This window comes from Rissa tridactyla, chromosome 1 (assembly GCF_028500815.1).
Source record: "Rissa tridactyla isolate bRisTri1 chromosome 1, bRisTri1.patW.cur.20221130, whole genome shotgun sequence".
Taxonomy (NCBI): Eukaryota; Metazoa; Chordata; class Aves; order Charadriiformes; family Laridae; genus Rissa; species Rissa tridactyla.
This window is the reverse complement of record NC_071466.1, coordinates 60,996,107-61,023,892: the sequence shown is the minus strand read 5'-3', so window position 1 is coordinate 61,023,892 and position 27,786 is coordinate 60,996,107. Positions and strand designations below refer to the sequence as shown.

The following is a 27,786-nucleotide window of genomic DNA, read 5'->3' as shown; positions in this document are numbered from 1 at the left end:
CAGACCTCACGGTGCTTTTATAACGTGAGCGATTCCCCTGAGGCGCTCAGACGGACGGGCAGCCCCAGCGCCGGGTGCGGGCACGGGGAGGCTCCGCGCCCGCCCCCCCCCCCCGCGTCCCCAGCATCGGGCGGGAGGAGGAGGAGGAGGAGGAGGAGGAGGAGGCGGCACCGCCGCTCCCAGGTTGGAGCCCCTGATTTCTCTTTCGCGCGTGTTCGTGTGAGCATCTCAGCCCCTCAGGGGGGTCCACCGCTGCCGGCGGGGGGGCGGGCAGCGCGGTGCAGCCGGGACGCCCCGTCGCGTCCCGTCCGGTCCCGTCCCGTCCCGAGCGGAGCCCGGCGGCGGGAGGCGGCCCCGGGGGCGGCAGCGTGCGGAGCGGTGAGCGGCGGGGCCGGGGGGCGCGGCGGGACGGGACGGGACAGGGGGGAACGGGCACCCCGGGAGCTGCTGCAGCCCCCGGGGGCGGAGGGCACCGCGCTGTCCCCCCCGGCCCGGCGCGGAGGAGGGGGGGCTCGAACCCGGGTCCAGGAGCAAGGGGAGCGGCGGGAGGGCGTGCGGGGCGCCGGAGTTCGGTGCCGGGGAGGGGTGGGGGGTGTTCGCCCCCCGCTTCAGGCGGGCGTGGGGCACGGGATTTTTTGCGGGGAAGGCTGGGATTTTTCCTCTCTTCGGATTCCTTCGGTTTGGTTTCTGCTCTGGCCCCGGCCCGAGGGGTGCGGAGGTGCTTCTGGTCACCTCTGATCGCCGGCCCCCCCCCAGCCCCCCCCGCCTCCCCCCCCCCCCCCCCCCCCCCCCGCCGCCCAGCCCCACCACTTTCTGGGCATTTTCTCAATGAAGCTCCCCATTCCCCCCCACTTCCCCGCGGTGAGGAATAAATGACATCGCTGCCACCAGATGGGTTTGGGACCTTGTTTGTGCGACAGTTGATTCCCCCCTTCCCAGCACCCCCCACCCTCCCCCCCCCACCCGTTCCTTTCTGGTATTGATTGGACTTGCAAAAAAACCCACAAAAATAAGAGGAGTTGGTGACAAGAAGACGACAATGAGTCACAGCCTTTGTTGAGACTCTCGCACCGAAATCACAAGAGATGCGTTTTTCCAAATGACTCGAGCTGGGTGCTGCCAAGGGTGGGGGGGGTGGCAGGGAGCTGGGGACAGGCCTTTCACAGGCCTGGCGGGTGCCGCTCCCGTTATCGATAAGCTGCAAGTTTCACGTCTGTTCTTATTCCAAGGGAGAGGGCAAGAGCTCGGCGAGGCACGGTGGAAATGGCTGTTGCGGAGGCTGCCGCGTTCCCGCCCGCCAACCTCACCTCCAGCAACCAGAGCAGCTGCAACGTGCACAACCACCACTTCTCCGCCAAAGTCACCTTCTCCCTCTTCTACACCGCCCTGCTGGTGTTCGGCGCCTGCGGGAACATCCTGGCCCTCTGCATCACCTTCCAGCGCAGGAAGAAGAAGCTCAACTCCACCGACCTCTACCTGGTGAACCTGGCCCTCTCCGATGCCCTCTTCACCCTGGCACTGCCCGGCAGGATCGCCTACTACATCCTGGAGTTTGACTGGCCCTTCGGGGACTGGTTCTGCCGGGCCACAGCCTTCATTTTCTACATGAACACCTACGTGGGCATCTACTTCATGACCTGTGTGAGCGTGGACCGCTACATCGCCGTGGTGCGCACCAGGCACCCCGGCAGGATCCGGAAGATGAGCCGTGCCAGGGGCGTCTGTGTCCTCATCTGGTCCTTGGTGTTCCTGCAGACAGCGCCGCTGCTTCTGCGGCCCATGACGCGGAGGATGGGGGACAAGCTGACCTGCATGGAGTACTTCAACTTCGAGGAGGTTCCCAAGCTGCCCTACCTGCTCCTGGGGGCCTGCGTGCTCGGCTTCTTCCTGCCCGTGGGCATCATCTTGGTGTGTTACGTGAGGATCAACCTCAAGCTCTGCCAGACGGCCAAAGAGAACCCCCTGACGGTGAAGAACGGGCACCACCGCCGGGCTTTCACTGTCATCCTGGTGGTGCTGCTGGCCGTCCTTCTCTGCTTCAGCCCCTACCACCTCAACATCGTCCAGTTCATGGTCAGGAAGATCCTCTACCAGCCATCCTGCCACGAGCAGCAAGCCTTCAAGATGTCCCTGCAAGTCACTGTGGCATTCATGAACCTCAACTGCTGCATCGACCCCATCATCTACTTCTTTGCCTTCAGGGGCTACAAGCGGAGGCTGCTCCGCATCTTCAGGAACAGCGGCTCCATGGCCACCTCCTCCACTGCCAAGACACCCTCTGAGAGCAACAGCAACAGCCAGCCGCCCGGATCTGTCTCCGTCTAGTGGCGCAACCCCCTCCCTTTCCCTCTGGCCTGCAGCTTATGGACCACCCCCGGTGGCAGGAGCCGGAGCCCGGCTGCAGAGCAGGACCGGCACCTCCCACAGGATCCATCGCTCCCCTGCCTGGAGCCGGGGGCTCTTGCAAAGCCAACCCCACCGGGACACAGCCCTGCCTGGCTCCACACGCCTGGCTCTGAGCTCCGCGCTGCTGGACCCACCACCCTGGAGCACGGAGGGGCACATTTTCATCCCAAATCCAGAGGAAAGCAGCTCGTGCAACCACTCTGGCTGACAAACACTGCTGGGGGTTTCCCATCACCACGCCACGCCGGCCTCCCACGCCTGTCCCACATCCCCTGAGGGGCTGGCGACTGCTGGTAGCCACCATGGCTATCCCTGCCTCCCCGTCCCTGTCCCCTGCACTGGCCCCGGAGCGCTAGGGCAGCATCCCTGTGGGGCTTGGGGCGGCCAGCACGGAGCACATGGACTCAGGGAATTTCAGGAACAGGCCAGGATGCTACTTCATGCAGAAAGTTGCCTACAGCTCCTTCCTCACACCGGCAAACATCCGCTCCGCTCTTCCCCCTGCCCAGCATCCCGATTCTGCCCCGGGGCGCTGCACGGCGTGTGCGGTAAGCGCAGGAGCTGTGGGAAAAGCCCTTCTCCAAGGGAGAGGGGCGAGGGGATGAATTTGCAGAGCTCCCGTGAGCACCGCTGCCCGCGTCCGCCGCTCGGGCGGCTGCTCCTTCCTTCCCCAGGGTACCCTTCAGGCTGCGGTCGCCCCGGCAGCTGTCACCAGGAAGGGGATGCCGGGGCTGGCCTGGCTCCCAGCTCGGCTGCAAGGCTGCAAACCCGCCCTGAGGGCGAAACCTTCCCACCCCTCCTTAACTTGAAGGGAGCAGAGGAAAGGGGACAAGGGGACAAGGACTGAGGGTGGCCTGACGTGACCTTGACTGACCTTTGCAAGAATCCAGCGCCCTGACAAGTCCGGGAGCCTTGCTCAGGGCAAGTTACACATGACGATGGCCAGAGCGAGAGGAGGAGCTCCCAGATGTCGGGTTCCCATTCACTTTTGAGCCCGTGCAATGAGGAGAAATTGGCAGGAGCAAGGACCTCCTTGGCTCTTTTTCCAAAGTTGCTGGGCTACGATAAAAAAACCCACATGTGGGATTTCACGGTTCCTGGGGCGGCTGGTCTTGTGTTGGAGGTTGGAAGGGACAGAGACACGCACAGAGACATGAAGGGTAGAATAAAGCAGCTTTATTTTGCTGAAAAGTAAAGCTGAAGTTTCATGAACGGCCACCTGTGATTATTACAAATTCATTCCTTAAGGTAATAACCTTTCTTATGGCTAGAAAGTTAATAATAGTGTCACATGAAGCCCTTTATTGTTTAAATGCACATGAACGAGCTTTTGCATGACGATGGTTTTACTTATGGTACGGTGACTGTAGCATCCTGAAGGCTGACTAAGAGGGATGCCTAAAATAATTCAGGTGGGAAAGGGACTCCGTCCAGTAGGTCCTTCCAGGAGGTCATCTGAGCCCTCCTCAAAGCAGGTCTAACCTCAGTGCTGGCCTGAAGGGAGCCTGTGTCCTAAAAACCATGTTACAATGGAGAAGGAAGAGCTGCTATGCAATAATATGAGGATTTATCAATGGTCACTCTAAAGGAGCCTGGCTTGGCTGGCAGCTGCTGTACGGTTCTGGTGCGCTCTTAATTTACCGAAGAAGTGCTGGCTGGCAGGGACCTCTCGGCATCACCTCGTCTGACAGCCTGCTCAAAGCAGGACCACGGCTGGCACGATGTCAGGCTGGCCACGGCTTCGTCTAGCCGAGGCTTGGAAACTCCAGGCAAGGAGGCTTCCCCCCGCCGAGGTGACGGTTCCCGTGCTGCATCGCCCTCCGGATGACAACATCTTCCCCACTGTCCAGTGTGAACCTCCCCATCCTCAGCTGGTGGCTGTCACCGCTAACATCACCCACTCCTGCTGAGGAGAGCTTGGCTCTGTCATCTTTGTAACTCACATTCCCATAGGACTGTGGCGGGAGCTGCCAGGAGAGCAGAGTTATGTAGCCATGGGTCTCAGCGAACCCCCACACGAACACCGGAGCACAGGTCTGCAGTGGTGGCCAACCCTTCTTCTCAAGACCAAGGCGCAGAGATGCTTTGCCAGGCTGGAGCCTATGGCAGAGGCAAATCTGTGACGAAGCCTCCTCAGGAAAAGGCAGAGTATATACATAGCCCCCAGAAATACAAACGAGGGGCTCGGTGCAGCCTCCGCGGCGCGGCTCTGCAAAGAGGACAAGGGCAACGCCGGCTCCTGCCGAAAGAGGGAGTTGAAACCTTTACTCGGGGTTAAAAATACGCCCACGAATCTAAAAAAAATATACTCGATGCAGCTGGTGCTCCCCCCCCACGCGTCTCCTGCCACATAGGAGCACGGTGCGTTTGATGAGGAGGGTGGTTGTGATGCCTACGGCGAGCACACGCCAGCGCCACGGGATGGATCCCTGACGGCGTTCCAGGTAGAGAGTTATTCCTGCACAGCACGCGGGTGTTTCTTACTTCACCCTTAGACCGCAGCCTATTGCCATACTGTCTTCTAAGAAGGGAAAACTGGATTTTTATCTAAGGGCAGCGAGGACACTTTCTGCGGTCACACGCTACTGCCATTCCCACATACAGATCACACACCTGCGTGGTGCAAACTGAGACTTCCTTGGCAAACTCGTGCGGTGACCCTTGTGAGCCAAACCCCGCTAACACAGTGCGTTTTCAGGTTTCTCCTGAACTTCTGCAGGAGGGTGATTAGCTCATTGCAGTGGAATGGAGTGCAGAAAGTAGACAGGAGCTCTGCAGACGATCTGCATCTCTGACAAGCCGTATCTTGATGGCAAATAAGCACACGGAGCTCAAACAGCGCTGCCTTTTTCCCTTAGCTGTGGTTCCAAACTTGATGCTTTCAGCTAAAAGCATAAATTTCCAGGGGTGCGCTGGGGCGCAACAGCTCCTGGCTGCAGTTAGACATCGCCTGTTGGTAAACCCCCTGCGCCGTACAACACACCTCTTCAGTCTGTGCTTTAAGTTGTCCTGAATTGAAGCTATTGCACGTCGCGACATCCATCTTTGTAAGCCAGTAAAATATTGCCATGTAAAAACGCACATATCTACTTAAAATAAAAGCTTCTCGCTGCCAAGTAACAATCCCCGGTGTGATTGTTCGGGCCAAGTGATGTGGGCAGCTGTTTTCTTCTCAGAGGTGCACGTGTGCCCCTTCCCCCCACAAGCAAAGCCAACGCTCAGAAGCGGCGGGGGCCAAGCACGAGCTCTCCATCCGCCCCCTTTACGCAGGACACTTGTTTCCCCAGGAAGGTGGTGTGCTCTCATGGCACGGGGATTTTTAAATAAACCTGGCGTGGGAAGAGCGGTGGGACCCGTGTCCTTTCTGGAGCAGGTCTCTCCGCAGCTGGGATGGGGTGCCAGAAGAAGAGTCAGGTTTGCAGCACTAACCGCGCTTTGAAAACCAGGAACATCTGCTTTCTCACGTACTGTGGTGACTCCAGGGTTTGATTCGCTAGGTGACCCTGCTCTGTCAGGCGGGTTGGACTAGATGATCTCCGAAGGTCCCTTCCAACCCCTACCATTCTGTTATTCACTGCCAGGTTGCTTGGGATTACGCTGCTTTCTCTCTCGCTTACACCTACCATCTCACGTAAAACCGACCAAATCAAATGGAAGGATTCCCCTGAAAAAGAGCGTGGAGTTTCAGTACAAGATTAGCCACAGTATCGCGTATTTGCATTTTCCCCACAGAATCTCTGTGAATGCTTTCAAAACTGAATGGAGCGCAACGTGACCTCCCGCCTCCCTCCTCCCATCGGGTCTTTTCTTTCTGGCCTCTGCAGTCTATCTTCTGCTTTTGCTCCTTTTCTCTAAACCCTTTGTTCCAACTCGGTTCCACCTCCCCAAACTCCCTCCAGTCCTCTCCTTTGCTAATCTTGCATTTATGGTCTCTACTTATCTCTGGTCAAAAGGCCAAATTCTGCTTTCAGTTCAGCCACGATCCTGGAATTTTTCACGCACTTTTAAAGTATGCATCTTCCTGCTTTCTCCGCTGCTACCATTCAGGTTTGGGAATAGTCCCCTACAAACACGCGCGAGCCCAGCTAACTTCTCCTTTCCTCTAAAACTCTCCTTTGCAAAAAAAAAAAATAATCAAATGACAGCAGCTGACCCCCCCGTTTGCTGAGCTTCTCATCAGTCACAGCCATCCATCAGGTGGTACCGTTTATCCACTCCCAACATCAGTTTCTTGTCTTCTATTTGGACTGAAAACTATTGGTAGCACGTACCCCTTTCAATTAAAAGTGGACTTTCTATGGTGAATGCATCCCTTTATACACGGAAACAGGAGGAATGTAGTCCTACCAAAAATCAAACCAAACCCGGCATGTTTTAAATGAGCATGTATATATATACATATATGTAGTAAAATATGCATATGTGTGCATATATATAAACACATACAGTGCTTGTGTGTTCACGTGACTCTCCTAATAACATAGTATTTATACTCATTTATATAAACTACTTAGTAGTATGGCTACCCACTTAAAGGAAGCTAATCTCATTTAGGTTTTCCTTGTGGAAGAACACACACAAGAAATTAATTGCACTCGTATCAAAACCTCCTCTTAGTTCAAATTAATACCACGCACTTACTTATCCTCGGACAGAGGCAGCTCCCCTGCAACACGGCAGCTGTAGTTTTTTCAGAGCCTATTCAAATTTGGGTGCCTTTGCAAGTGCATGTATCCTCCAAAGACACACGTGTCTGAGAGATGGGAGTCTTTGAATACAGACTTTTAATTTTCTTCAACAAATTCTTAGCTCCAGTTAAATTCAACAAACCAATACATAAATATTCTCACTCACTCTCCGTATATATACATATGCATACATGTGTGTATATATATATATATGCACACAAACAGGAGCCAAATGTTGCCATTTGCCTGGTACCTTGCAATATGTTTTGCTTGCTTGTTCTTCTGTTTCAGAGAAAAATGATGAGACCTTTTCTCCATCACATGTTCACAAAGGCACCGACAGGCATTAGACAGCACGGGCTGGAACATGAACCAACCGTGATGGCCCGTGCATTCACGTAAGCAGCAGACAACCTTTAGCACTTGTTTTGGGAACGGAAAACGGTTTTGGTAGGTATGGAGCCCAATCATTTCTGCATCTTAGCAAAAAGCTAAGGCTTGAGAACCTGGTGGCTTATCAGGCAGATTTCCACAAATACAAGCCTCGCTGTGGGTGTATTTCGAAGTATCACATAACCGTCTAGGAAAGTCCCCAATAAATTACTCCGATGTTGTCTCAAAACACAACATTCCCAGTCTAGTAGACAAAACTCAACAGCAGCGACTACTTTCATTTCAAAATACCAAATCTTGGCTTTACCAGCCAAGCTAAAACCAGCATGAAGTTCCCAGGCACTTAAAACCCTCTCCATAGAAAAGTATTCTGCATTCTCTCGCTGCCTAAAAAATATCGTCGGGTCACACACGGAATAGAAAGTGCGACGAGATATTCAAAACTATTGGACAAACACTGCATAGGCTGTGAAAAACATGCTCCTCGCATTCCCAGAAACGGTCCATGAAAGTTTCACCATCTAGTGGAACCCGAGTTGTTTTCCAGCTCTAACAAGTGAAACTTTAGTCTGTGGTTCTTGCACAAAACAGGAACTATGTTCAACGGCACCCAAGACCCTTCCTTTTACCACTTCTTTTTTTTTTTTTTTAAATTGGAAATCACAGCCCTGGAAGCATTTTGAGCGCAAACTGTTCTCACAGATATCAAGGGGAGTTTTCAACTGACATCACCACGACCTGAATTCTACCCGTTATGTTTGACCATGTTTTGTGAAATGCCCAGCAAAATGGGGTTTCCCAAACAACTGTGACGTTTGGATATCCCTTGCACAGACAATAGTAAGAAAGGATTTAGACTCGGAGAATACCCACTTACATGTCCCAGATGCTACTCGACTCATTTTAAAATTCCAAAGAATAAATGCTCTTTGCGCTTGTCCCTAGAGCAGGGCAAAGTCTGAAGGGGCAGAGGTCATAGTTAATTTGCCTTGGGCAAGGTGGACCTTTATTTCCTACAGCCAAAATTTGACTTCCTAAGTAATTCACTAGTCTTTATTGCTGCTTTTGATAAAATATTTGTGAAAGGAGAATCCGTGTGTTTCAAAATTAAAACCTGAACTTGTTTCAAATCATTTAACTAGTTTACCTACACAAATTATTGTAGGGCTTTTTTTTTCCCCTTATATTTGCCCTTTCCTTTGTAAGACAGCAGGTTTCCAGAGTTCTCTGGGTACAGAAATGTCTCCAGCCTACACACCCACAGACCCACTCAGCTTCACACAAACAAAACCTTTCCATTCAAAAGCAGATCCTGCCTAAATAATGTGATCATAGCAGCAAGCCAGACCCTGAACGAGGTTGATCAAAGCCCAGGAAAACACACGGTCATTCCAAAACCCCCTTATTTCACCCACTGGAAAACACTAAAAAATACATACAGGACATTGACTTTATTAAAAATTATGTCACGTGTCAAAAGTTGCACAAATTTGATGTCATTTCTGGATAAGGACCTGAATGCCTGAAGGACTTTTTTCAGTTTTACCAGTCAATTAAAAAAAAAAAAAAAAAGGTACTTCTCTCTCCCTAAATCTGTTCCTGTAATTTCCCAGTATAATTTCCAGGCCAAGTGAGACTGTGCAGGTCAGTACTTTGGTACACACATGTTCATTTGGATGTTCAAAACATCCTTCTCTCTCCTGTATTCTTTCACCTCCTCCCCTTTGCACCTGCTGTTGCCTTTGTTATGCTTCTGATGATCTATATCTTATTCTAAATACACATATGTATTAAATATGCCTGTGTGTATATAAATAGACACATATGTTCACACAATGTACAAAAAAAGGTACATACAGAAACATAGATTAAATGCTTGAGATATATGTGTAGATTGGTTTCATGGAGTCACAGTTCGGAATCTCGTATTACTTCACCTTGGTTTTACAGAGATGTTCACCTCTCTCCACCCCACCTCCTGAAACTCCTAAGGTGCTAATACTGAGCACTTCTAAGAGTCAAGCCAAGTAAGTTTATTTATCAATCTAAACTTCACAACCAATATTGTACTACCTTGGCATTAGCGTCCTGTTACCTCCTGTGTTAGCCCGAATCACCCTTAAGGTTAATATTCCAGTCTGTGATCAACAGCAAGTTACTTCAGACAGTAAGGATTCAGCAAATGCAGGGTCATCCGCATCTTTGACAGTAGAAAACTAGAACTATGTATAGAAAAGTTAGCTTTTTATCATTTTCTTTTAAGACAGTATGTAGCCAGCTCAAAAAATGAAACCAGCACATAGGACACTGAGCATACATCCATTGTTAGAGAAGTCTGCCTGAATTAGACGTGGAAGTCATTCCAGTCATTTCAGTTCTGATCTTATCGTATCATTCCATTCACCTTTATTGCTCCCAGGGAGTATCTTCATGACCTGTGTCTGAGCGGCAATTCACTCAGTTTGTAAAAATTTAAATTTACAGTGGTCACTTACCATAGCTTGCAGTACGCACATGAATTTTCTCGCACCCTATCTGTGTATTATGTGCTGAATGACAACTTTTATTTAAAAAGGAATTCAAGAAATAAAATATTACAAGCATTAATAAAACTTTCTGAAGAATGACATAATAGTCCCATAAACCTTTACTGAGTTGAAAATGAAGTGATCTTCAAACCTCTTATTACTGTAATCAGAAATCAAGTACTGTGAAATAACATGTAAGCTAGAGAAATTAGACCGGTAAATGAAGAAAATGCGATTTTGCTTGACAGGTAAATCTAGTCATTGTGGTTGTTGGAGCTTCTTTTCCTAGTCATTAAGTCTGATAACATGTCTAACAAGGATTTACAAGAAAAAAACCACCTACTTTATTTTAAAAATAAATTTAGGTGATATCCAGTAATAAGCAGAAACTAAAGTTACGTTGAAAAGGATAACCAGACTAGAAACCACCAAGTGATCTGAAGGCTTGGGAACAGTTCACGTCATTCGTTAACATCACTTTGAATCACCAGTCATGCGGAGCCAGTTTCTCTTTTCTGACGCTCTTGCGGGGACGACCTTCGTGAGTCTGTCCAGCAGGTGGCTTTGATCCCCTTTCAGACGTGTACAAACCCATCGAGTCAAGTTCCTTCACACAGAAAACCATCAGTGCTGCAGTAGAAAATTAGTGGCTACGTTTAAGTCATTATTTGAAGCCCTCAGAGCTTCTAGAGCGTCTCCCCGGGAAAATCCCATTTCCATAAGTCGTGCAACCTGGAAAAGAAATAATGCCTCTTTAAAACCGGAGTCTTAAAATGTCTGCGCATTAGTCACGTTAACAGTGTCAGAGATCACTTTTCCACTGATCAGGCTGTTCAAAAGCTTACCTCTCCAGAGAGTAAGCAAGCATGGCTATGCACCGTCACGATGACGTATCTGGGACAGCATGCTTGAAAACATTGCCACAGAGAGAGAAGCCTGCTTTCTGATAGTTTACTCAAAACTAACCCTTTGCTGAAAATGCCCCACCTGTGTATTTCTAGCCGGTCCAGTTTTGGAAAAAGAGTAAAATAGAAAGTATGGCACCACACATGACAACTGCAAACTAAACAGTCTCAAGACAGCTTAAGTCAATGACATTTGATGGAAGAATTACCCAGAAAAGGGCATATTAAGACAGTGATTTCGGTAATCAATAACCACTTGAGCATCCCTCTTTATAATATCAGGTACTCGACACACCTAACCTTTTTCCTCTGTGCTAACAGATACTCAAATTACCACATGTAAAAAGCAATATAGGTATAACCAAATTTAATTTAAATTGGTTAAATTCCCATCTAAAGTACATTTAAAATCTACAATTCTTGACTGAATATGAAAGTCACCATATAACTCATTCACTTTTATAGTTAACCTTCCAGAGAGGGGAAAAGCAAGGTGGGGGGGCAGCAGAGCGCAGCATGTAAAATTAACCGTGGCCGCTGGCAGCATAAAGCATTCCCTGTCCTGCTCCAAATGGCTTGTGACCAGACACTACAGCTCCCGAACCTGGAAGTTCTGTGCTGCAGAAGCTGCCTGGGAGCTACCGCTGCTCCTCCTCTGCTTCCATGGAGCCTGCGGCAGCAGCAGGATGCAGCAGAGCAGGAAGGCAGCAGAAGCCATTTACGTCTGAGGAGGACTCTTCCCGGGGTGCAAGAGCAACGCACTGAAAGTACTTTAAATGCATTTTAAAAGAAAGGTGCCATTAAAAGCCACCTCTCCTTCCTCTAAGACACCTCCAGAGCTTTCAGTATTTTTAATCTTCTTCGCTTTGGCAGCTTACTGAGAAATACACTACTGCCAAGTATGCCCAGATGTGTAGGTCCTCATTCTCTTCATCTAAATACACCGTTACAAAATGTTTGAAAACAGCTGCCTTGGCTGTTGCAATATCAAATACGCTACCAATTATTTTGTGTGTTTCCCTCTTCTCCCCCGTTACAACCCAACGTTGGTTTCTCACCTTCTTGCAGAGAGAGGAATGAATTGCTACTTTCGACACCTCTGTAACAATAGCGCAACTTCTAACTGGATTTCATAACCTGTAACTTTCTAAAGTTTTCTCTGTCTGATTTTTCATCTAAGATCATGTTTTTTATGAGAAGAAGGGCAGGTAGTGGAATAAAAGCTAACCACAGAAGTAAATTTCAGAAGAAAGCTTTTTACCATAGCTGCCATGAATTCTAACCTTAAGAAGTGGTGGATGGAAGTGTAATGCTCCCAGCGAGCACCACGGGGAACAGATTGTAACAACAAAAAACTCTTTTCATCTGAGTATATTTTAACCACAGGAACTGATTCCAGCTCCAGGAAACAGAGATGTATACTGGTAACGGTAATTTAGGGTGCTCAAAAACCCACAACAAATGCAGAGATTTTTGTACCAAATGCATTGCAAACGCTTGCAAATTTTAATCTGAACAACAGAAGAAAACCTTGCATTTCTGCCATTCTAAGAAAACTTGTGCAGTTATTAGCATAGTCCTGAGAAATCAAAGGTGCTTAGACTACTTTTTTCTTTGCAGGGTAACTAGACAGCAATCGGGTGAGCTCTACAACTTCAACGCATGAGAAAATATCAGCATGTATTGCTTTCATAAATCTGGGCCTAAAGGCGTTGGGCAAGAATACAACATAAATTTGACTAATAACTATTTCATTAGTTCCAGCCCAACAATAAAAGTTCCCATAAGCAGAATCTGTCAATACAACAAATAAACAAACCAACCCAGCAGTCCACCCCATACCTGTCACTGAGTTGGTTTTCAGGCCAACCAAAACTAAGTTTCTGGGTTTCATCTCAGAAGGTGTTTTTTGGCGTTCTTTGGCGTTCTTTTTGCCTTTTGGTATGTAGCCCAACAGGTCTGCAGTCAAAGTCGCCAGTGCCGAAAAGGCAAAAAGCCATGATCTGACTTCTAGTTTTAACATTTTAAACATAATCTAACATTGAATTAAAACTAGAAATCAGATCATAGCAAAAAGATTTCTGTTTGGGACAATCTCATTTTAAACTAACTAGAATGACGGCGTTGTGCTAGCAAGGGTTGATTTATCTCCCAGAAAAATAGAAAGAAAAACTCACCCTTGAAACCTACTCTTGTTCAATACAGAAATAAAACTAATACCAAATTCTTAAATTTCACAGTAGTAGTAAATTTCCTCTCTTTTGAGAATAAAACTACCAACAAAAGTCTAAAAGATTAAATCTATACAGTAAGTCTACATGTATAGTTGGTAGAAAAGACATAAACTCTGTGGCATCAGTACATGAAATCAGTCAATCCCGTTATTGAGGGAAACATCCAAGTTTTACACCAAGTAGCGTGTTGCAGTCCACAGCTGGTGTAACACTCTTGTTTCCAAAAAAATTGCATGACTGAATTGCAAACTTAAGCTGGAGACCTCAGTGAAGGAAAACTTACATGTCTACAATGAAATCTATTTGTCATTCTTCCTTCTTTGAAACGTTTATCAGATTTGAATAGCCGCCACTAGTGAAACTTTCTCATCTTTAAATACAAAAGACAGTTACACATAAAAGCAGAAATTCCCAAGTTGATTTGTAATTCTGGTTTGGATGGCAATGACAATTCGCTGTCTCTGGATTGTGACTGTTATCTGATATTCTAATTTATGCTACTACAGAGAACGTTTAAGAAACCGTGTCAACAGATGATAAAAGAAATAGTAGAGGTAATTTTTAACCAGTTTTTTAATGCCATTTTAAAATAGAAGAATGTTTACCTGCTCTTCAGAAACCTCGGTAGGTGGAGGTGTGTCTTGTTCAGACGGGCGATGATCTTGATAATTCGCATTATGTCTATGACGTAAAGGAGGAAACAGTCTATTCCAGTTAATCATCCCACCCTGAAACCAGACAGTGCTGTCAGTCTTTGCAAAAAGAACTACAGATATTTTTAAACAAAAAGATCACCCACTCCACAGAATATGAAAGGCAAACGTTTGAGTAAAATACATTATTTTAAACAACAAAAACTGCTGCAGTCTCTTACGAAGTCAAAATTGGCACTGGTTATTGCTTTATTGGTTATTAGAAGTAATCACTGCAAATTAAGGAAGAGTGCTAATAGAAAGAGGAAAGGATGTTTCACATCCATTGTGAAAGATTTGGTTTACTGGAGTGCTAGATTTCCGAGGCTGAAGGCCCAGCTCTCGCTGTCAATAGGGATTTGCCTGGCAAGAGACGCAACAGCGGGTCCTGCGAGCGCTTTGCAAGACTGCGCTGGAGTTAACCGGGGAAAGAGACCGCGAGAAATAAGTGGGGGGGAAAACCAAAGAGGGATTCCCAGTGCATCAGCAAAACCGCATCAGGAAACTTGGAACAGCTTTGAGATCAGAAGCCTTAATTTTCTATTAAATTAGTGTGAGCTAATTAATGTCTTGATCCTAATGAAGCACTTGAGGGAGAGACATTCATAGCATTAATGTGAAATGCGTCTCTAAGAATTTTTCTGGACTGGGACATAAAACTGAAAGAGGGGAGATTTAGTTTAGATATTAGGAAGAAATTCTTTCCTGTGAGGGTGGTGAGGCACTGGAACAGGTTGCCCAGGGAGGCTGTGGATGCCCCGTCCCTGGAGGTGTTCAAGGCCAGGCTGGATGGGGCTTTGAGCAGCCTGGTCTAGTGGGAGGTGTCCCTGCCCAGGGCAGGGGGCTGGAACTAGAGGATCTTTGAGGTCCCTTCCAACCCGAACCATTTTAAGACTGTGATTTCCATGTAAGTGATTACTTCTGTGACACCAGTGCAACCGTTACAGACGCACCGACCACCTCACCTAACTTCCGTGCAGTAAATGCCACTGCAAAATCTGGCTGTATTCCAGTATCAAAACATTTCGTAAGTACATAGTAACAATACAGATACACAACAGTAACATATGGTGTAAATCACAGAACTGAAACTTTCTTTCAACAGCTGAGCTTCAAGTCTTGTAATGATAAGACGTTTAGAATACGAAGTACAAATAATAAAGTGCAAACTTTGTAATTGTCCAGAAATAACTGATCTTCATTTTATTAGCTTACTCAAACATTTTTAAGGGATTTTGTATCACACAAAACCATAGGCCCTGCAAGTGGGGAAGAAAAGCAAACCCCAAATGTCTCTTTTCTGTATAATTTGTTAAAACACCTTTTGCAGTTGGTGGTGTCCTTTCCCTCTTCCCCTGCTCCCTCTGTTACTATGGAGAAGATCCCCCCTCCCTTTCTGTATATATAGGACATGGACTTCCTTCCTCTAGTTGCTCTATTTTAGTTCTATACTGTCGTTTCTCAGAAGACCTTCCTCTTAAGGGAGTTTTTTCTTTTCTCTCTCACCGAGGGCTCTTCCTGCCTTTATGTACCCCTAGAGTATTAAATGTTGTCTGCTCAATCAGATCAGCAGCAACTAAACCTGCTCCTAGACCAAAAAAACAATCATTTCATTTATTTAGTTTTCCTGCCCTTTCCTTTTGTTTTCTTCCTTTCTCTTCAGAGGACACCCAGCCAGCCCAGACACCGCAGGGGGCAGTGCAATAACACACTTTAAAAAAAAGCATTTTGGGAGTCGTGACATTTGAAATGCTAGCTTGCAAAGCGTTCTGGTCCCTTATACACTAGAGCATGTCTTTCCCTGTGAAGGTGTGCAATAGCTAGGAGTCCTCACGGGATTTCAAGACATAGTTTCCACCCTTAGTGATTCTGAATTTAAAAAATGATTACGTATCTACTTTTCTGTTTTGCACACCATATAAAACATCTGCGTAAAAGTCATGAGGTTTTAACCAAAGGATTCTGCATAAGCCTTGTGTCAGCCAAACAGCGTAGCGTAGTAAAAAAGAGAACTGGTTTGTAGTTTAAACCTAGAGAGGGATCTCAGACCTTCTACTGACACCACTGCACTACTCTATGGTTTTGGAAAATCACATCATGTACTTCCCCATCTATAATTTCCCCCAACTCAGAATTACATTGAGTTTTAACTCATTAACTTTGCATTTCCAAAAGTCTGCTAAGTTCTATAGTTCAGCAAGAATGCTGCACTAATGCTGCTTTGCCTGTTTTTATTCTTTTGAAAAGACTTGAGGGGAGAAAATAATGCTTACCAGGGTCATTCATGTTAAATTGGTGAATTGAAAAATGCTTACAAGACTATGACGCATTTCTTTGTCAGAAGTCATACAGAATAATGTGTATGAAATATAAATTCTACAATAAATGAATTAATTTAGCAGTATTCCAGCATATCTCAAGACTGAAATAAATGTACTTTTCCAGCTGTGCCCTCAGATTCATTACAGAGCTGCCTATTCCACCCTGATGTTGCACCTTCTCTGTCCTGTGCGCTGTCACATAACACAACAAAGAGACTTGTCTACCTCCTTACCCTAAACTTACAACGCATTTTAAACTAATGCATACAGAATTCATTACTTTCAGAAAAAAAAAAAAGCAGATTCCTAAGATAATTATTTAGTTTTGAAGGTTTACAGCAGGTATCTTGATAAACTACAGACTGATGCATTCAGAGGAGTTCCATGTGGAGACTACTAAGCCTTTCCCAGAAATAACAGACTAGACAAATTAGATTAAAATAGTTGTGAAAAGATCTTTTTCAGTTGCCGTCAGAATATTTCAATTACCTTTGAAAACTGTGTCAAACATAACCCATCACTTCTTAACTATATGAATGGGGTAAGAATACCCAGCATGCAACAGTAAGAATTAAAGGCTGAAACCCTTAACGGTACGTGAACGCTTCTCATCTGTGTATTACTTTACAAACTGCACCAAAACCAGGCACATCAGGCTTCTTTACCTTGACTGCAAGAAAATTGTTTCCCCTCACAGGCTTGCCTCTAATTACATGATGGACGTGCACAAAGTCAGGTTTCAAAACGTAGAGATTCAGGCAACCGCAGCAGGAACTATGGGACTGGAGCCAATCCCATAGGGTAAAGGCAAGGAAAAATTAGGAAGTGCAGCTGATGTCTCAGATACACAGAAGATGGAGATCAAGGCCACGGATTTCCAGTGTGGATGGTGACTGCTTAAAGACCTTCAGACAACCTTAACTATCACAGCATAAATAATTTCGACTTGTGAATTTTAATTTGACCCCAAGCAAGCAGCAAAAAATGCCTTAAGTAAACATAAAAAATTCCAGTTAAAAAATGTGCAGAAGAAGATTTCCAGACCAATACTTTGCCTTGCCTCACAGAAATTTTGCAGACCTCCCCTTCATAATTTTACGATGATTTCTGTATTACAGTGGCTTTTGACTGTGCTAACACACGCTGCGAGAATTCAGCAAGATTTCACATGAAGATATCCAATGTGATGAATTTATTTAAGTGACACTTCTAAACCATCTGAGAGTCCCTACTGAGGAATCAGTAAACAATATTTCTGCATTTTACAATATACTTGAACCCTGGCACCAGCACCCAACAGCACAGATGAGCTCATATCCATCTCCTTAGCCTCCACAGGAGCCTTGTCTCAGGTAACAGAGCTCTCCGGAGTGCTCCAAAAGAGAGGCAGAAAAGGAGCCAATAATTAAGCAGTGAGGATCACCAAGGGTCCAGTATGCAAGCTCCTTTCCCACAAAGCACTTTCAGTGACACGTCTCTACCAGTCTAATCCATTAAAGGAAAAATCCAGGCAGTTATTCTGCGATTCTGGTTTGTTGGTTTGTTATAAAAAGCATTAAGTTTAATACTAAGTGGTTTTGGGGCTGAGACTTAACATGGCTCAGAACTAGGTAAGGAGGATGGATTAAGCCTCTTATGTCCAGAGACAGTTTTGGTAACTGACAGACTCAGGCGGTCTTGCACCGAGATTCTCTCAGGTGACATTTTTCTTGGTCCTCATTCTTAGGTGTCGGGGAGCAGCAAATGCAAGTGCTGCTCCAAGAGGAAAGGCAAGCTGAGAGCCAAGGGTGACAACAAGGCAAGCAGGTCAGTGGCCTTGTTGAAATGCGGTGTGTTTCCACAGGATCCAAGTGAGAAGAGCAGGTCCAGTGACAGTAACCATGGCCAGTCAAAAGTCCAGATTCCCAGGCAAATCCGGTCATGAGGCAGGTGTAAGATCCAGACTAGAAGTCAAGTCAGTGGGTCAGGACTAGGGAGGGAGATAACATGGCTTGACACATCCGTATCCACAAGGAAGTTCAGCAGGGACCACTTAAAAGCAGCTCCCAGTCAAAGTGAGTGAGGTCCCAACAAGGCTTCTCAGGTGTTTCTAACCACCGCTCTCTCACACAAGTCTGCTCCAAGGCTGAAGCGCTGTACTGTACCAGAGCTGGCCCTCAGCACAGAGAGCCTGTTGGTGCACGCGGGGACATGACATAAACCAACTCCTTGCCCCATTCAGTGCTCGGGACAGTAGCCATTTGTCACATTATCTACACGAAGGTAAGATTTCTTGTTCACCTCTGTTTTCTTAGTCCAAATTTTCCATGACCAGTTGTGCAAATGCTGCAAGATTTACTACAGCAAAAGGATTTATTTTTTTTAAATACATTTAATTTCTCCGTTGCTTTGTTTGTGTTGCAGGTTGAGAGGCTCGAGGAGGCATTCTCTGCTTATGGTGTGAAAACGGCACCAAGCTCACTGCGGTCGAGAGGCAGAAGGTTCCCATCAGTTTGCATGCACTGGTCCCAGTCCCTGCAGTGGGATACTATGAAGAACTGCTAGTCCCCATTGCCAGTTGTCATACCCGTTTTCATGGCATTAATGAGAAACTCTGTTTCAGAAATCCTGACTGCTGCGCTACGAGAGAGAAACACTGAAAAATTCAGTCTACAGACTATCATTCATAAAAATACTTTGTACAAACTGGTGACGGGGCCCTTATTTCTGTCCGCAACAGTTTTCCACGTCATTGGGAAAAACACTTGACAAAAAGACTGTTTCATTAGTTAGTTGACTAAAAGGGTGATGGACACACCTAAGAAAGTCTTATAAGCCTTTCCCCTTCCCTTGCTCCTAAGTTTGCAATTTTTTAACAAAAGAAAAATTCAGTTTCCTTTGGTTTTAGCAGTGCAAAGGCTGGGTGAATTGCTAAATTGTGAATTCTTTGTTACTGCCTGGTAGAAGACAAAAATACCAAGGAGACCTTTTTATTGATCTCTGATAAATCACTACTAGAAGCGGATTAGGAGAACATCGGGGATGTCGGAACTTCTGTTACAGGAAGACAACAAACCAGTCACAAGGTTAGATGACCAAAGAATGAGATTTAAGAACTGACTGAATTAAAGGAATGGGAAAATGGCAACTCTTCATTGCAGAAAAGGTTGTAAGGAAATGCCATACTGACAACTTATTCTTGGATAGCTGCCAGAGCTTTACGTACTGAAGTTGTGCCTTATGAGGTCACATCCTTGATGTCTTTTTTTGTTTTGGGTTGTTGTTCTTCTTTTATGGTGTCTGGGACAATACCGTTTGCAAGGAAAGGAATATCCTCCTTTCCTACAGAATAAGGAAGAGATACACATACCAGTCTAGAGCTAGCAAATGTCTCTGATTGTACAGCTCACTAAAACCCTAGTTATGCAATTTCTTTTCAAGCAGTCTCCTTCCTCTCTTTTTGAAAAGGCAACTCTACCTGTTTCCCATATACGTACCTGCTCCTTGGCGTATTTTGTAAAAGCACTTCTTATCCAAAGCCTGACAATTAAAATGCTGTATTATGGACAATTAACAAATATCCAGTTAAGTAGCTGTCACATCTGCACCTATTTGAATTAGAATAATTTAAAAAGAAATGATATAAAATGCTTTATAAAAGTCCTCTTGAAAGTGATGTATGTGGTTAAGATATTTTGATAATCTTATCTCATGTATATGGTTAATGCCAACTCGCCATCTGTTTGCACAAACAGGAAGCACCTCCTGATATCTGTCCTGTTCACCTTTTCTTAACATAACAACCGCAGAGAAAGAAAAGAAAAAGGAAATTGCTTTGCATTTCATCTTTTAAAGTAACATTTTTAAAGTTTGCTACTCTGCACAGGAGCCATTACTTGGTACAGACATAAATACTGTCTTACTTCTTTCAAATAAATCTTCATTTTAAAAAACATACTGAAAGCAAGAAACACTTATTTGCTTTTCAGACAGTTTTTTTTCTACAAATTACTGATTCCAAAGTACACATACTGATGGTATAAGCAAAGAAAAAGCATAGCCATGAATGACACAATGACACCTGCTGCCCTCAACAATACATAAGAAAGATCGATGGCCAGATCGAAAGAAAGATCGAAATTTGCCATAGACTTATTCAAATGCCTAGCCTGCCTCTTATCTGCAAGGACAAAACTCTTCTGTTTTTTTGGTTGGGTTTTTTTGTTTGGTTGGGTTTTTTTTATTATTATTATTTTTTACTTTAATAACGTCTTTTGAAAGGGGGTAGAAATCTAACAGTATTAGTGTTGTGAGCATTTTTCTTAATGATGGAATGAATTTTTCACCAAGGAAAGCACTCTAGCAATTTCTAATGATATTTCAATTTCCTGTGTAAATTTACCCTACAGACAAGCCTCCTTAGCCAAGAGGCTCTGTCTCCAGCTCTTAGTTGCTGCATCCTGAACTTTGATGCCTGCATTGTCCCAGAGGAGCTCATGTGTTCACAGAAGTTCAGAAATCCACATGTGGTCTTTTCTGAAGCTTGATCAGCTATTTCCTTTGAAATCTAGGACGAATACCTTAATCTGGTCTCTGAAGCTGCCTGAGAGACAATGGAAGGGATTTCAGCACAGGGATGATGCTTTCGTAGTAGCAGAAGCCAGAAATGCCAACGGGCAGGCTGTCTGCTCCTTGGAGGTGAGGTGGGAACGGCCGCTTCTGCTACTGCATTCAAGGAGGTGCACTTTTCAGTACTGCCCTGATGCAGTAATTCAGCCAGAAAGTGACGGATCACTATGCCAAGAAGATATTTCGTCTCAAGCAGAAGTTGAAAGATAGCATTTTTTAGAACTCATGTTATTCATTTGTCTAACATTAAGGAAGCGTGGATCAGGATTCTCAGGCTTTGTTTGCACTAACAAATGGAGATTTGGGTCTTCCCTAGACAACAGAGGCAGGTCTTCAACCACCTTTTCAAAGCACTTCCTTTTCCAAACTTTCTGGCTTCACTTTTGCTCTTCATCCAAACTGGGCTCTTGCTGTGATGTGTGACATCACAGATATGGTCATTGCTACATCAGTTGAAAACACGCATCAGTGACATACTATTGGCAGTGGGCCTTGTCAGTTTTTCCCCACAGGATCTCAGGTATATATTGAAAAGTTCATATTGAAAAGTTATTAAAAATGAGTCTTTATAAGTGAGTGCCTTCTGAGAGGTGAAGCTGTCAATTGTAATCACCACCTGAATTTTAAAGGAATAACATGATTTGGAGCTGTTTTACATTGGGCATTCAATACTTCCTGAGTGCGATTAATTGCGTGGGGGGGTCCAGTGTGCCAAATGCTGAAGGCAGGTCTACCAGCACGAACACTGAGTCTGGGCTTGATGAAATGATGTTAGCTCCATTTTAGACGTTTTACACAAAACAGAGACAGTTCTAACCCTTAGAACATGGCTCCCTGGATGTTGACTGGCGACAGTGGACTGTTATTAAAGCATAATGATTAGACAGATAATTCTTCATTCACCTCCTGTGCACAAACCTTTTCAAAGAGGAACAAGTAGAGGCTGAAACAAAAATGAGAAACTGGAGTTCCAAGATTGTTTTGATTTGACAAGCTGAGATAACAAACTCTGGGCACAAAGAAAACTCAAACCCAAATTCTCCAACATACTAGCATAAACACATACTTGAGTATATAAAGGGCTGTGATGATGTAGGGAAAAAAAACAGATTAGCATCCCATTTTGAGATGTAAAGATTCAAGTTCTGTCTTAGGCTGCAAATAGGAGCGGCTTCCATTTGTTGACATCCCAAAGTCAACAGACAAGGTGCCATACTTGCAACGCTGTTTGGCGAAACTTTCGTATCTATTGTGCCTCTTAAGATAGTGCATTAAGGAACAACCAGTGAAACTGATCCGCAATTGTTATGTGCTAATATCCAGGTTCTAATCAGAAAACCTGAATCATACTAGGGTGGACCACTTACTATCTGAACTACATGCTTCTTAGTTACTACATGCTATGGAAGATGACACTAGGAAGAAGAAATGGCCTCCCGTCAAGTCTCTCACAGTGCAGACTGGAAGGACAATAGAAGCAGCCCTGGAATCCAATAACCAACCAACCCCCAAACTGGATGCCTTATTTACCCCATGTTCAAAGCTAGAAATGAAGGGACAGGTACAGCTAAAAAGAAACTTGCCTTCTGTAAAAAGGAACTGATCAGGTAACAGAGAACTAAATACTCTGGAAATGTTTAGGGACATTTGTACTCCAGGAGCTTTCTTATGGGGGAACTACTTCAAGTTAAATTGTCAGAGGAAGAGAATATTGAACACAGGAGAATAAACATACTCTATTTCTGCAAAAATTATTTGCTTTGAAATAAAATAGTACTTTGCTTTAGGAAGTTGTCCAACCACTGCTTCTCTAGGGAAACTGATTAGAAATATTAAACCAAATTCAAAGGCTATAGCTCAAAAGCCCAGTCAGACAGAAAGCAAATTTCGTAATTCCAGTCCAAGAAAAAGATGATAGTTCAATGTGTGAGCAGGGTGCTACCAAGGACTAGGAGTCACGGACAGTTAGCCTTATGACTGTTACAACTGGCTGTTAATGAGACACATTCAGTAATAGTAGTGTCTATCAGCTTGTGGAGTTGGCAATTTCCATGAAAAAGACAGAAAAATAAAGCGGTCCGTGGAGGAAATAGTCCAAAGCTGTTCGTTACCTGGATCAGCACCCTGGAAAATCAACAATTTTAATTTCATACCTGGTATCCATGAAAAAAAATATTCAGAAAGAGAAAACAAAAGTATCTAAATAGGAGTGGGTTATCAACTGCTGCAAATATGTTATTGAAACGAAACAATACAAAAAACAGAATACACACATGCCAACATCAGCGGGGTATGCGGTTTTTATACTCAACAACCTCTAAAAGTAAAGCTTCTCTTTTGAAGTAAAAACAGGCTTATTCTCAACAAAGAAAACATTATCAAACAGTTACAGAGAATAATCAAGATTTGAAAATGCCATAAGAGTGTTAAAAAGCAAGGGATGAGTTAAAGACTCACTGAGGTCTGAAGGAGAAGATACTGTTTTCTCTACAAAAATGGAAGCTGTCTGTGATTTCAAAAAAAGGCTTGGGGTGTGTCCACACATGTACATCGACATGCAGAGGAAGGAAAGAATGAAGGAATACTGAATCTAAATTTAGCCACAATGATTACTGCTGCAGCATACGTGCTTCATTCATGGGCTGAAGTAAACCCATAAACCACTTATTAGTTAACAGAATTCTTTAAAAATACTATGTCAACTCCTGTATACACACATCTCAGGAGTCTGAGCTCAAAGAACTTTTCTATCCTATCGGTACCTTACGTATAGTTTGCTTTGAAGTTTATGGCAAGGTTGCTAAAGGCTGTTTCTATTCAGCTATGTCACAAAATCCCAAAGTAGCCTTAGGTAACACAGACTAGTTGGAATGGAAACCTAATTTGAGAAAAAGGCTTTGTGTAACACTTGGTTGAAAATCTCAGCCGTTTATTCAGGTAAAGCAGTCTGGTAGATTCCTTCCTTACAATAACATGTACATACGTGGAACAATATGAACAAGCTGCTTCTATCCAAAGCCCTGTCTGTGACAGCAAGAGTTTAATATGGACACAGCAACATATAAAAGTTGCAGAAGTTCTTCAGGGTTCACAATGTCTGTTTGAAGGACTTGTTCTTGGTGCTCAAACTTCTGAAATTATTCAAGACGACTTCACCAAGGCGGCATCTCTCAGTGCCAGTGGGAGAGCTAAAGAATATGCTGAGATCTGGTTCTTAAACTTCTTTAAGAAGGCAGAAATGGACTGTCTGGGAGTATCTTCACCAAGGGATACTTTTTTCTACTATTGTGAATGAGGATAACATTCCTGACGAGGAATTCTTGTGCCAGGAAAGTCTTTGCTCCGCTAATTTACTTCTTCCCAGGGTCAGGAGTTAATCACTTAGGTACAGCCAGAAGGTAAATCAGCAATCTAGCGTCACAGTCCTTACGTGAAAAAATGTGAAACTCGCACATTTCTCAGGATATGAGACTCCCCATAACAATAAAGATACTCAGTGTGCCTACCCACAGAGCATCTCTCCAGTGTCCCAGGAGAAAGACATCTAATGAATGAACAATTAGAGGAAGTCACATTGTTATAGAAGTAGTCTGCTCTTTGCAAGCAGCAGAATCTCATATAGAGATGCCGTGTGATATGAATCAAAAGAGAGTCTGGCCTCCCTGAAAAGTAATGGCAGCTGGAATAGAAGAACAAAAAGACAGGAGGGAAAAGGCAAAAATAATCTCAAAGTGGAAGATGGTGCAGAAAAAGGGTAATGAAGTGAAGATTTTCATAGTCGGCTGTAGGCTTATCACACAGTCTGGTGCAACCTGGTGAAGCTCTTTTCTGAACAAAGAAACTTAAGAGAAACCAATAAGCAGGCAACACAGTGTCTTTAACATACTCAGCATGAATAAAGGAGTAAGTGCTCTGTGGATACACAAAGCATTTTTTAAAGATGAAGGGACTGAGGCTCATACACTGCCCCCCCAGAGTAGGCACAGGGATGAGCGCTCAAAGGAGAAGTGGTGTTTAGTTGCCAACATAAGGCGCTGACCACCTTTTCTGCAACTTTCCACCACCTTCCACGTATCTGTCTTCAGTGACAACAGTGTTGTCAATAATACTTAGGCAAAGACTGCTCCCTTATCTATTTGCAATTTGGTTATCTGCCAGCCTCCCTCCAAGTTTCTTAATAAGAAGTGAAAGTCGACTCCCTGCTACCACACTGGTGTGCAGATGCAGCAATTGCTTCCCTTTTCCTACCAGGGCTTTAATTTGGGTTACAGAAAGATAAACGTTAGAAAAATGCTAGGAAATGAAAGCGATCAAGAAATAGAAAAGTCAGGAGAGGAAGACCAAAAGTGTTAATTGATATTACAAAATTTAAAGGATAAAATAGTACCCAAAGACCTCAACTACACCTTGTCCAAATCAGAGAAAGGCAAGAGGCATCTATCCCTAAAATCCTATGAGCTTTACGATGCATCAGCAAATGATTACTGGTGGTGAGACAGGATGGGAGAGAACTTCCCCCAAAGTGAAGAAGGATTTTTTACAGGAGCAAACACAAAGTATGGGAAACAATGGAGATGAAGGGGAAGAGATGATGAAAATGTGGGAGGAAAACGGCATAGTGGGGAATGAAAATGTGAAAAAGGTATGAAGGGAAAAAAGACATCAGATTAATGGGAAAAAAAGAAAAGTAGGATAAATTATTTAAATTAGAAAAGAGGACAGACAAAAGAGCGTGAAAGAAAAGAACGAAGAAACTAATGTTTTAAAAGCAGTAACAAAACAGCAAGCTGGTATTTTTTGAGGGAATGAATACATATGGCACACATTTTATTCTACTGTCTCAAAAGCGGCACGGAGGTGATGCAGCTCCGTGCATCCATAATTTCTCAGGATTATCTACGGAAGAAAAAAAAGAACAGAAAGTTTTCGATATGCACGCTACCATCTGTTTAAAGGCTGTATCCACAGCAACTAAAAACCAAGACAAAAATCAGTCACCATGCAACCACACACTCCTGAGAAACTAGCAATGTAAGACAGTTTTTTCAGTTTCTAACAACATATTCAGACACAGGGCAGAAATGAGGTACATCAAGTAATGAAGTTGGTGGTTTATTTTCAAATTCTACCACATACTCAACCTACTCCTCGAAGTTATGGGTGTCTGATAACCCAGCACTCACACGCACAGCCCTGTGCTTTGGGCTCCTCCAGACCAGAACATTTCAGCTAGAGAAAGACTGGGAAATGTAAAGCTCAAAGAGTTGCCGGCAAAGAAATTCTGGGGTGGTTGGTTTTTGGCGTTTTTTTTGGGGGTTGTTTTTTTTTTTGGTAGAAAGCATCCAAAGTTAATTCTGCTTTGGATAAAAGAGATAAAATTACTTACATTCCAGTATCTTGGATACTACAGTATCCAAGTACTGTTTTACTACAGTCAAAACAACTTACGAGAAACGTTTTTTCTCCAGTTACTTTCCTTGGTTTTTTAACTATTTTTTTTTTAAACTTTTACTCCTTTTGTGTTGGCTTGCCTAACTTGTCAGGCTCACATTCTTCAGAATTTCTTGCAAAGACCTGGAGAATAAGCTTACTACAAAAAGCATCTACTTAAGAAAGGGGCCTCCTTACGGCCAGAACAGTTTGCCACATTGTGCAGGCAATGGAGCTCTACCTGTCATGTTCTTGTGTTCTCCTTCCAAATGCTACCAATATGCAGGGAAACTGCATTGTCTCTTTTCTCAAATGATGAGCTGAAGGGGTAAAGGAGGAATGCGCAGAGCACGTTCTCAAGGGGCAACTAAACAAAATTGTTGCACTACAGCACACAAAGGAAAGTTAATTTCCCTCACCAAACAAAACAGAAAGCAGAAGAGATGATGTTAATTTGTCTCATCTACGGCACATTACCTATGGACAGCATATTGGGACTCCAGAAATCTGGGCAACGTTCTCCTAGAATATAATTCAAAGCCTTATTTGATGACTGATATATACTTCACAGCTTTTATTATTTTGAGTTTCACAAAAAAAACTCCCTAAGAAACTGATGTGCATTCTTTACCAGCTTCACTCCGACACATAAATTATCATCTAAATTCTGTAACATGATCTGTTCAACTGCACTGTCTTCAAATTACACCTTTCCAAGCCTCCAAAGGCAAAACAATTGGCCAAGTACAACAACCCGCAAAGCTATTTTCAATTTTTAAAATATTGAGATTGAAATTAGTCTGCTTTTCATTTTTACCGCTATATCTCAACATTTGTGAATGATGCCCTTTTTGATTTAGTCGATGGACAGTAAATTCTTTGAGTGAGTCATTAAAAAAGGGCTGGTCAAAAGCTTTCATGACACATCTTTTCTGAAGAGCTTCTCTGCAACGTTCATACATTGATCCCATTGCCTTCCAATCATTGGTTTCACAGATTAGCGCTAGCAGTTAACTCAATGCCACGCTCAAGTTAAAGGCCAAACATGAAGGTAACTTGAAAGTGTTTCAGCAAGTTGTAAAGGGATGCATCTTGGTGATGTTCAAACAATGTTCATTTATTTTACTTAAACCTCTCCACCTTTTAAAAGAACTCTATTTGAAGTCAAACATGAAAAGATGTTTTTCCACTTTCATTGTTTATAGCCTAAGGAAAGGAGAAGATGAAAAGAAAACCTTATAAACTCTTCTTTTATCATTTACTGTTCTGAACTTATTTACCACTTTTTGCAATTAAAGATATATTATAAAGATTCTCCTTCGTAACTGGAAATGGTTTCTTCCTCCTATCTGAAGAAACTTGGCTGCGCTCTTCCCAGCAGCTTGTAGCCCAACAGACACTTTCAATTCAGTTTCTATTACAACGGCAACATTCAAGAACTGAGTAATTGCTAGTTCAGTTCTTACGTTAAAAGTGATTAACGTTCTAATGGGAATAGAGAAAAGGAGATTAGTATCTTCTACCTGGGGAAGAATTTCATCAGATTGAAATGTTAAGGAATCAAGGAAAACGGAATTGTGT

At 44.2% G+C, this 27,786-nt stretch overlaps 2 protein-coding genes across 5 annotated transcripts in view; one reads left to right on the top strand and one right to left on the bottom strand.

Moving 5' to 3' along the window:
* Positions 1-272: 272 nt before the first annotated feature.
* On the top strand, positions 273-5,514 carry LOC128904364 (G-protein coupled receptor 183-like). The gene is made up of 2 exons (XM_054188557.1): positions 273-378; positions 1,230-5,514. The coding sequence occupies exon 2, from the start codon at positions 1,264-1,266 to the stop codon at positions 2,323-2,325; it is 1,062 nt and encodes a 353-aa protein (XP_054044532.1). The 5' UTR covers positions 273-378; positions 1,230-1,263; the 3' UTR covers positions 2,326-5,514.
* Positions 5,515-7,024: 1,510 nt separating this feature from the next.
* UBAC2 (UBA domain containing 2) overlaps positions 7,025-27,786 on the bottom strand; it is a 106,409-nt gene continuing 85,647 nt past the window's right edge. For 2 of the 4 annotated variants that reach the window (XM_054199920.1, XM_054199929.1), the window contains exons 8-9: positions 13,760-13,882; positions 7,026-10,747 (exon numbers count right to left, since the gene is read on the bottom strand). In XM_054199920.1, coding sequence (XP_054055895.1) covers positions 10,640-10,747; positions 13,760-13,882 — 231 coding nt within the window. In that variant the 3' untranslated portion in view covers positions 7,026-10,639. Of the gene's footprint in view, positions 10,748-13,759; positions 13,883-27,786 lie in introns of all 4 variants that reach the window. The other 2 variants (XM_054199946.1, XM_054199937.1) reach the window with 2 other exon arrangements.

Bases quoted from the DNA above. Each gene is read 5' to 3' on its own strand.
- LOC128904364 (XM_054188557.1), top strand. From the start codon at position 1,264: ATGGCTGTTGCGGAGGCTGCCGCGTTCCCGCCCGCCAACCTCACCTCC.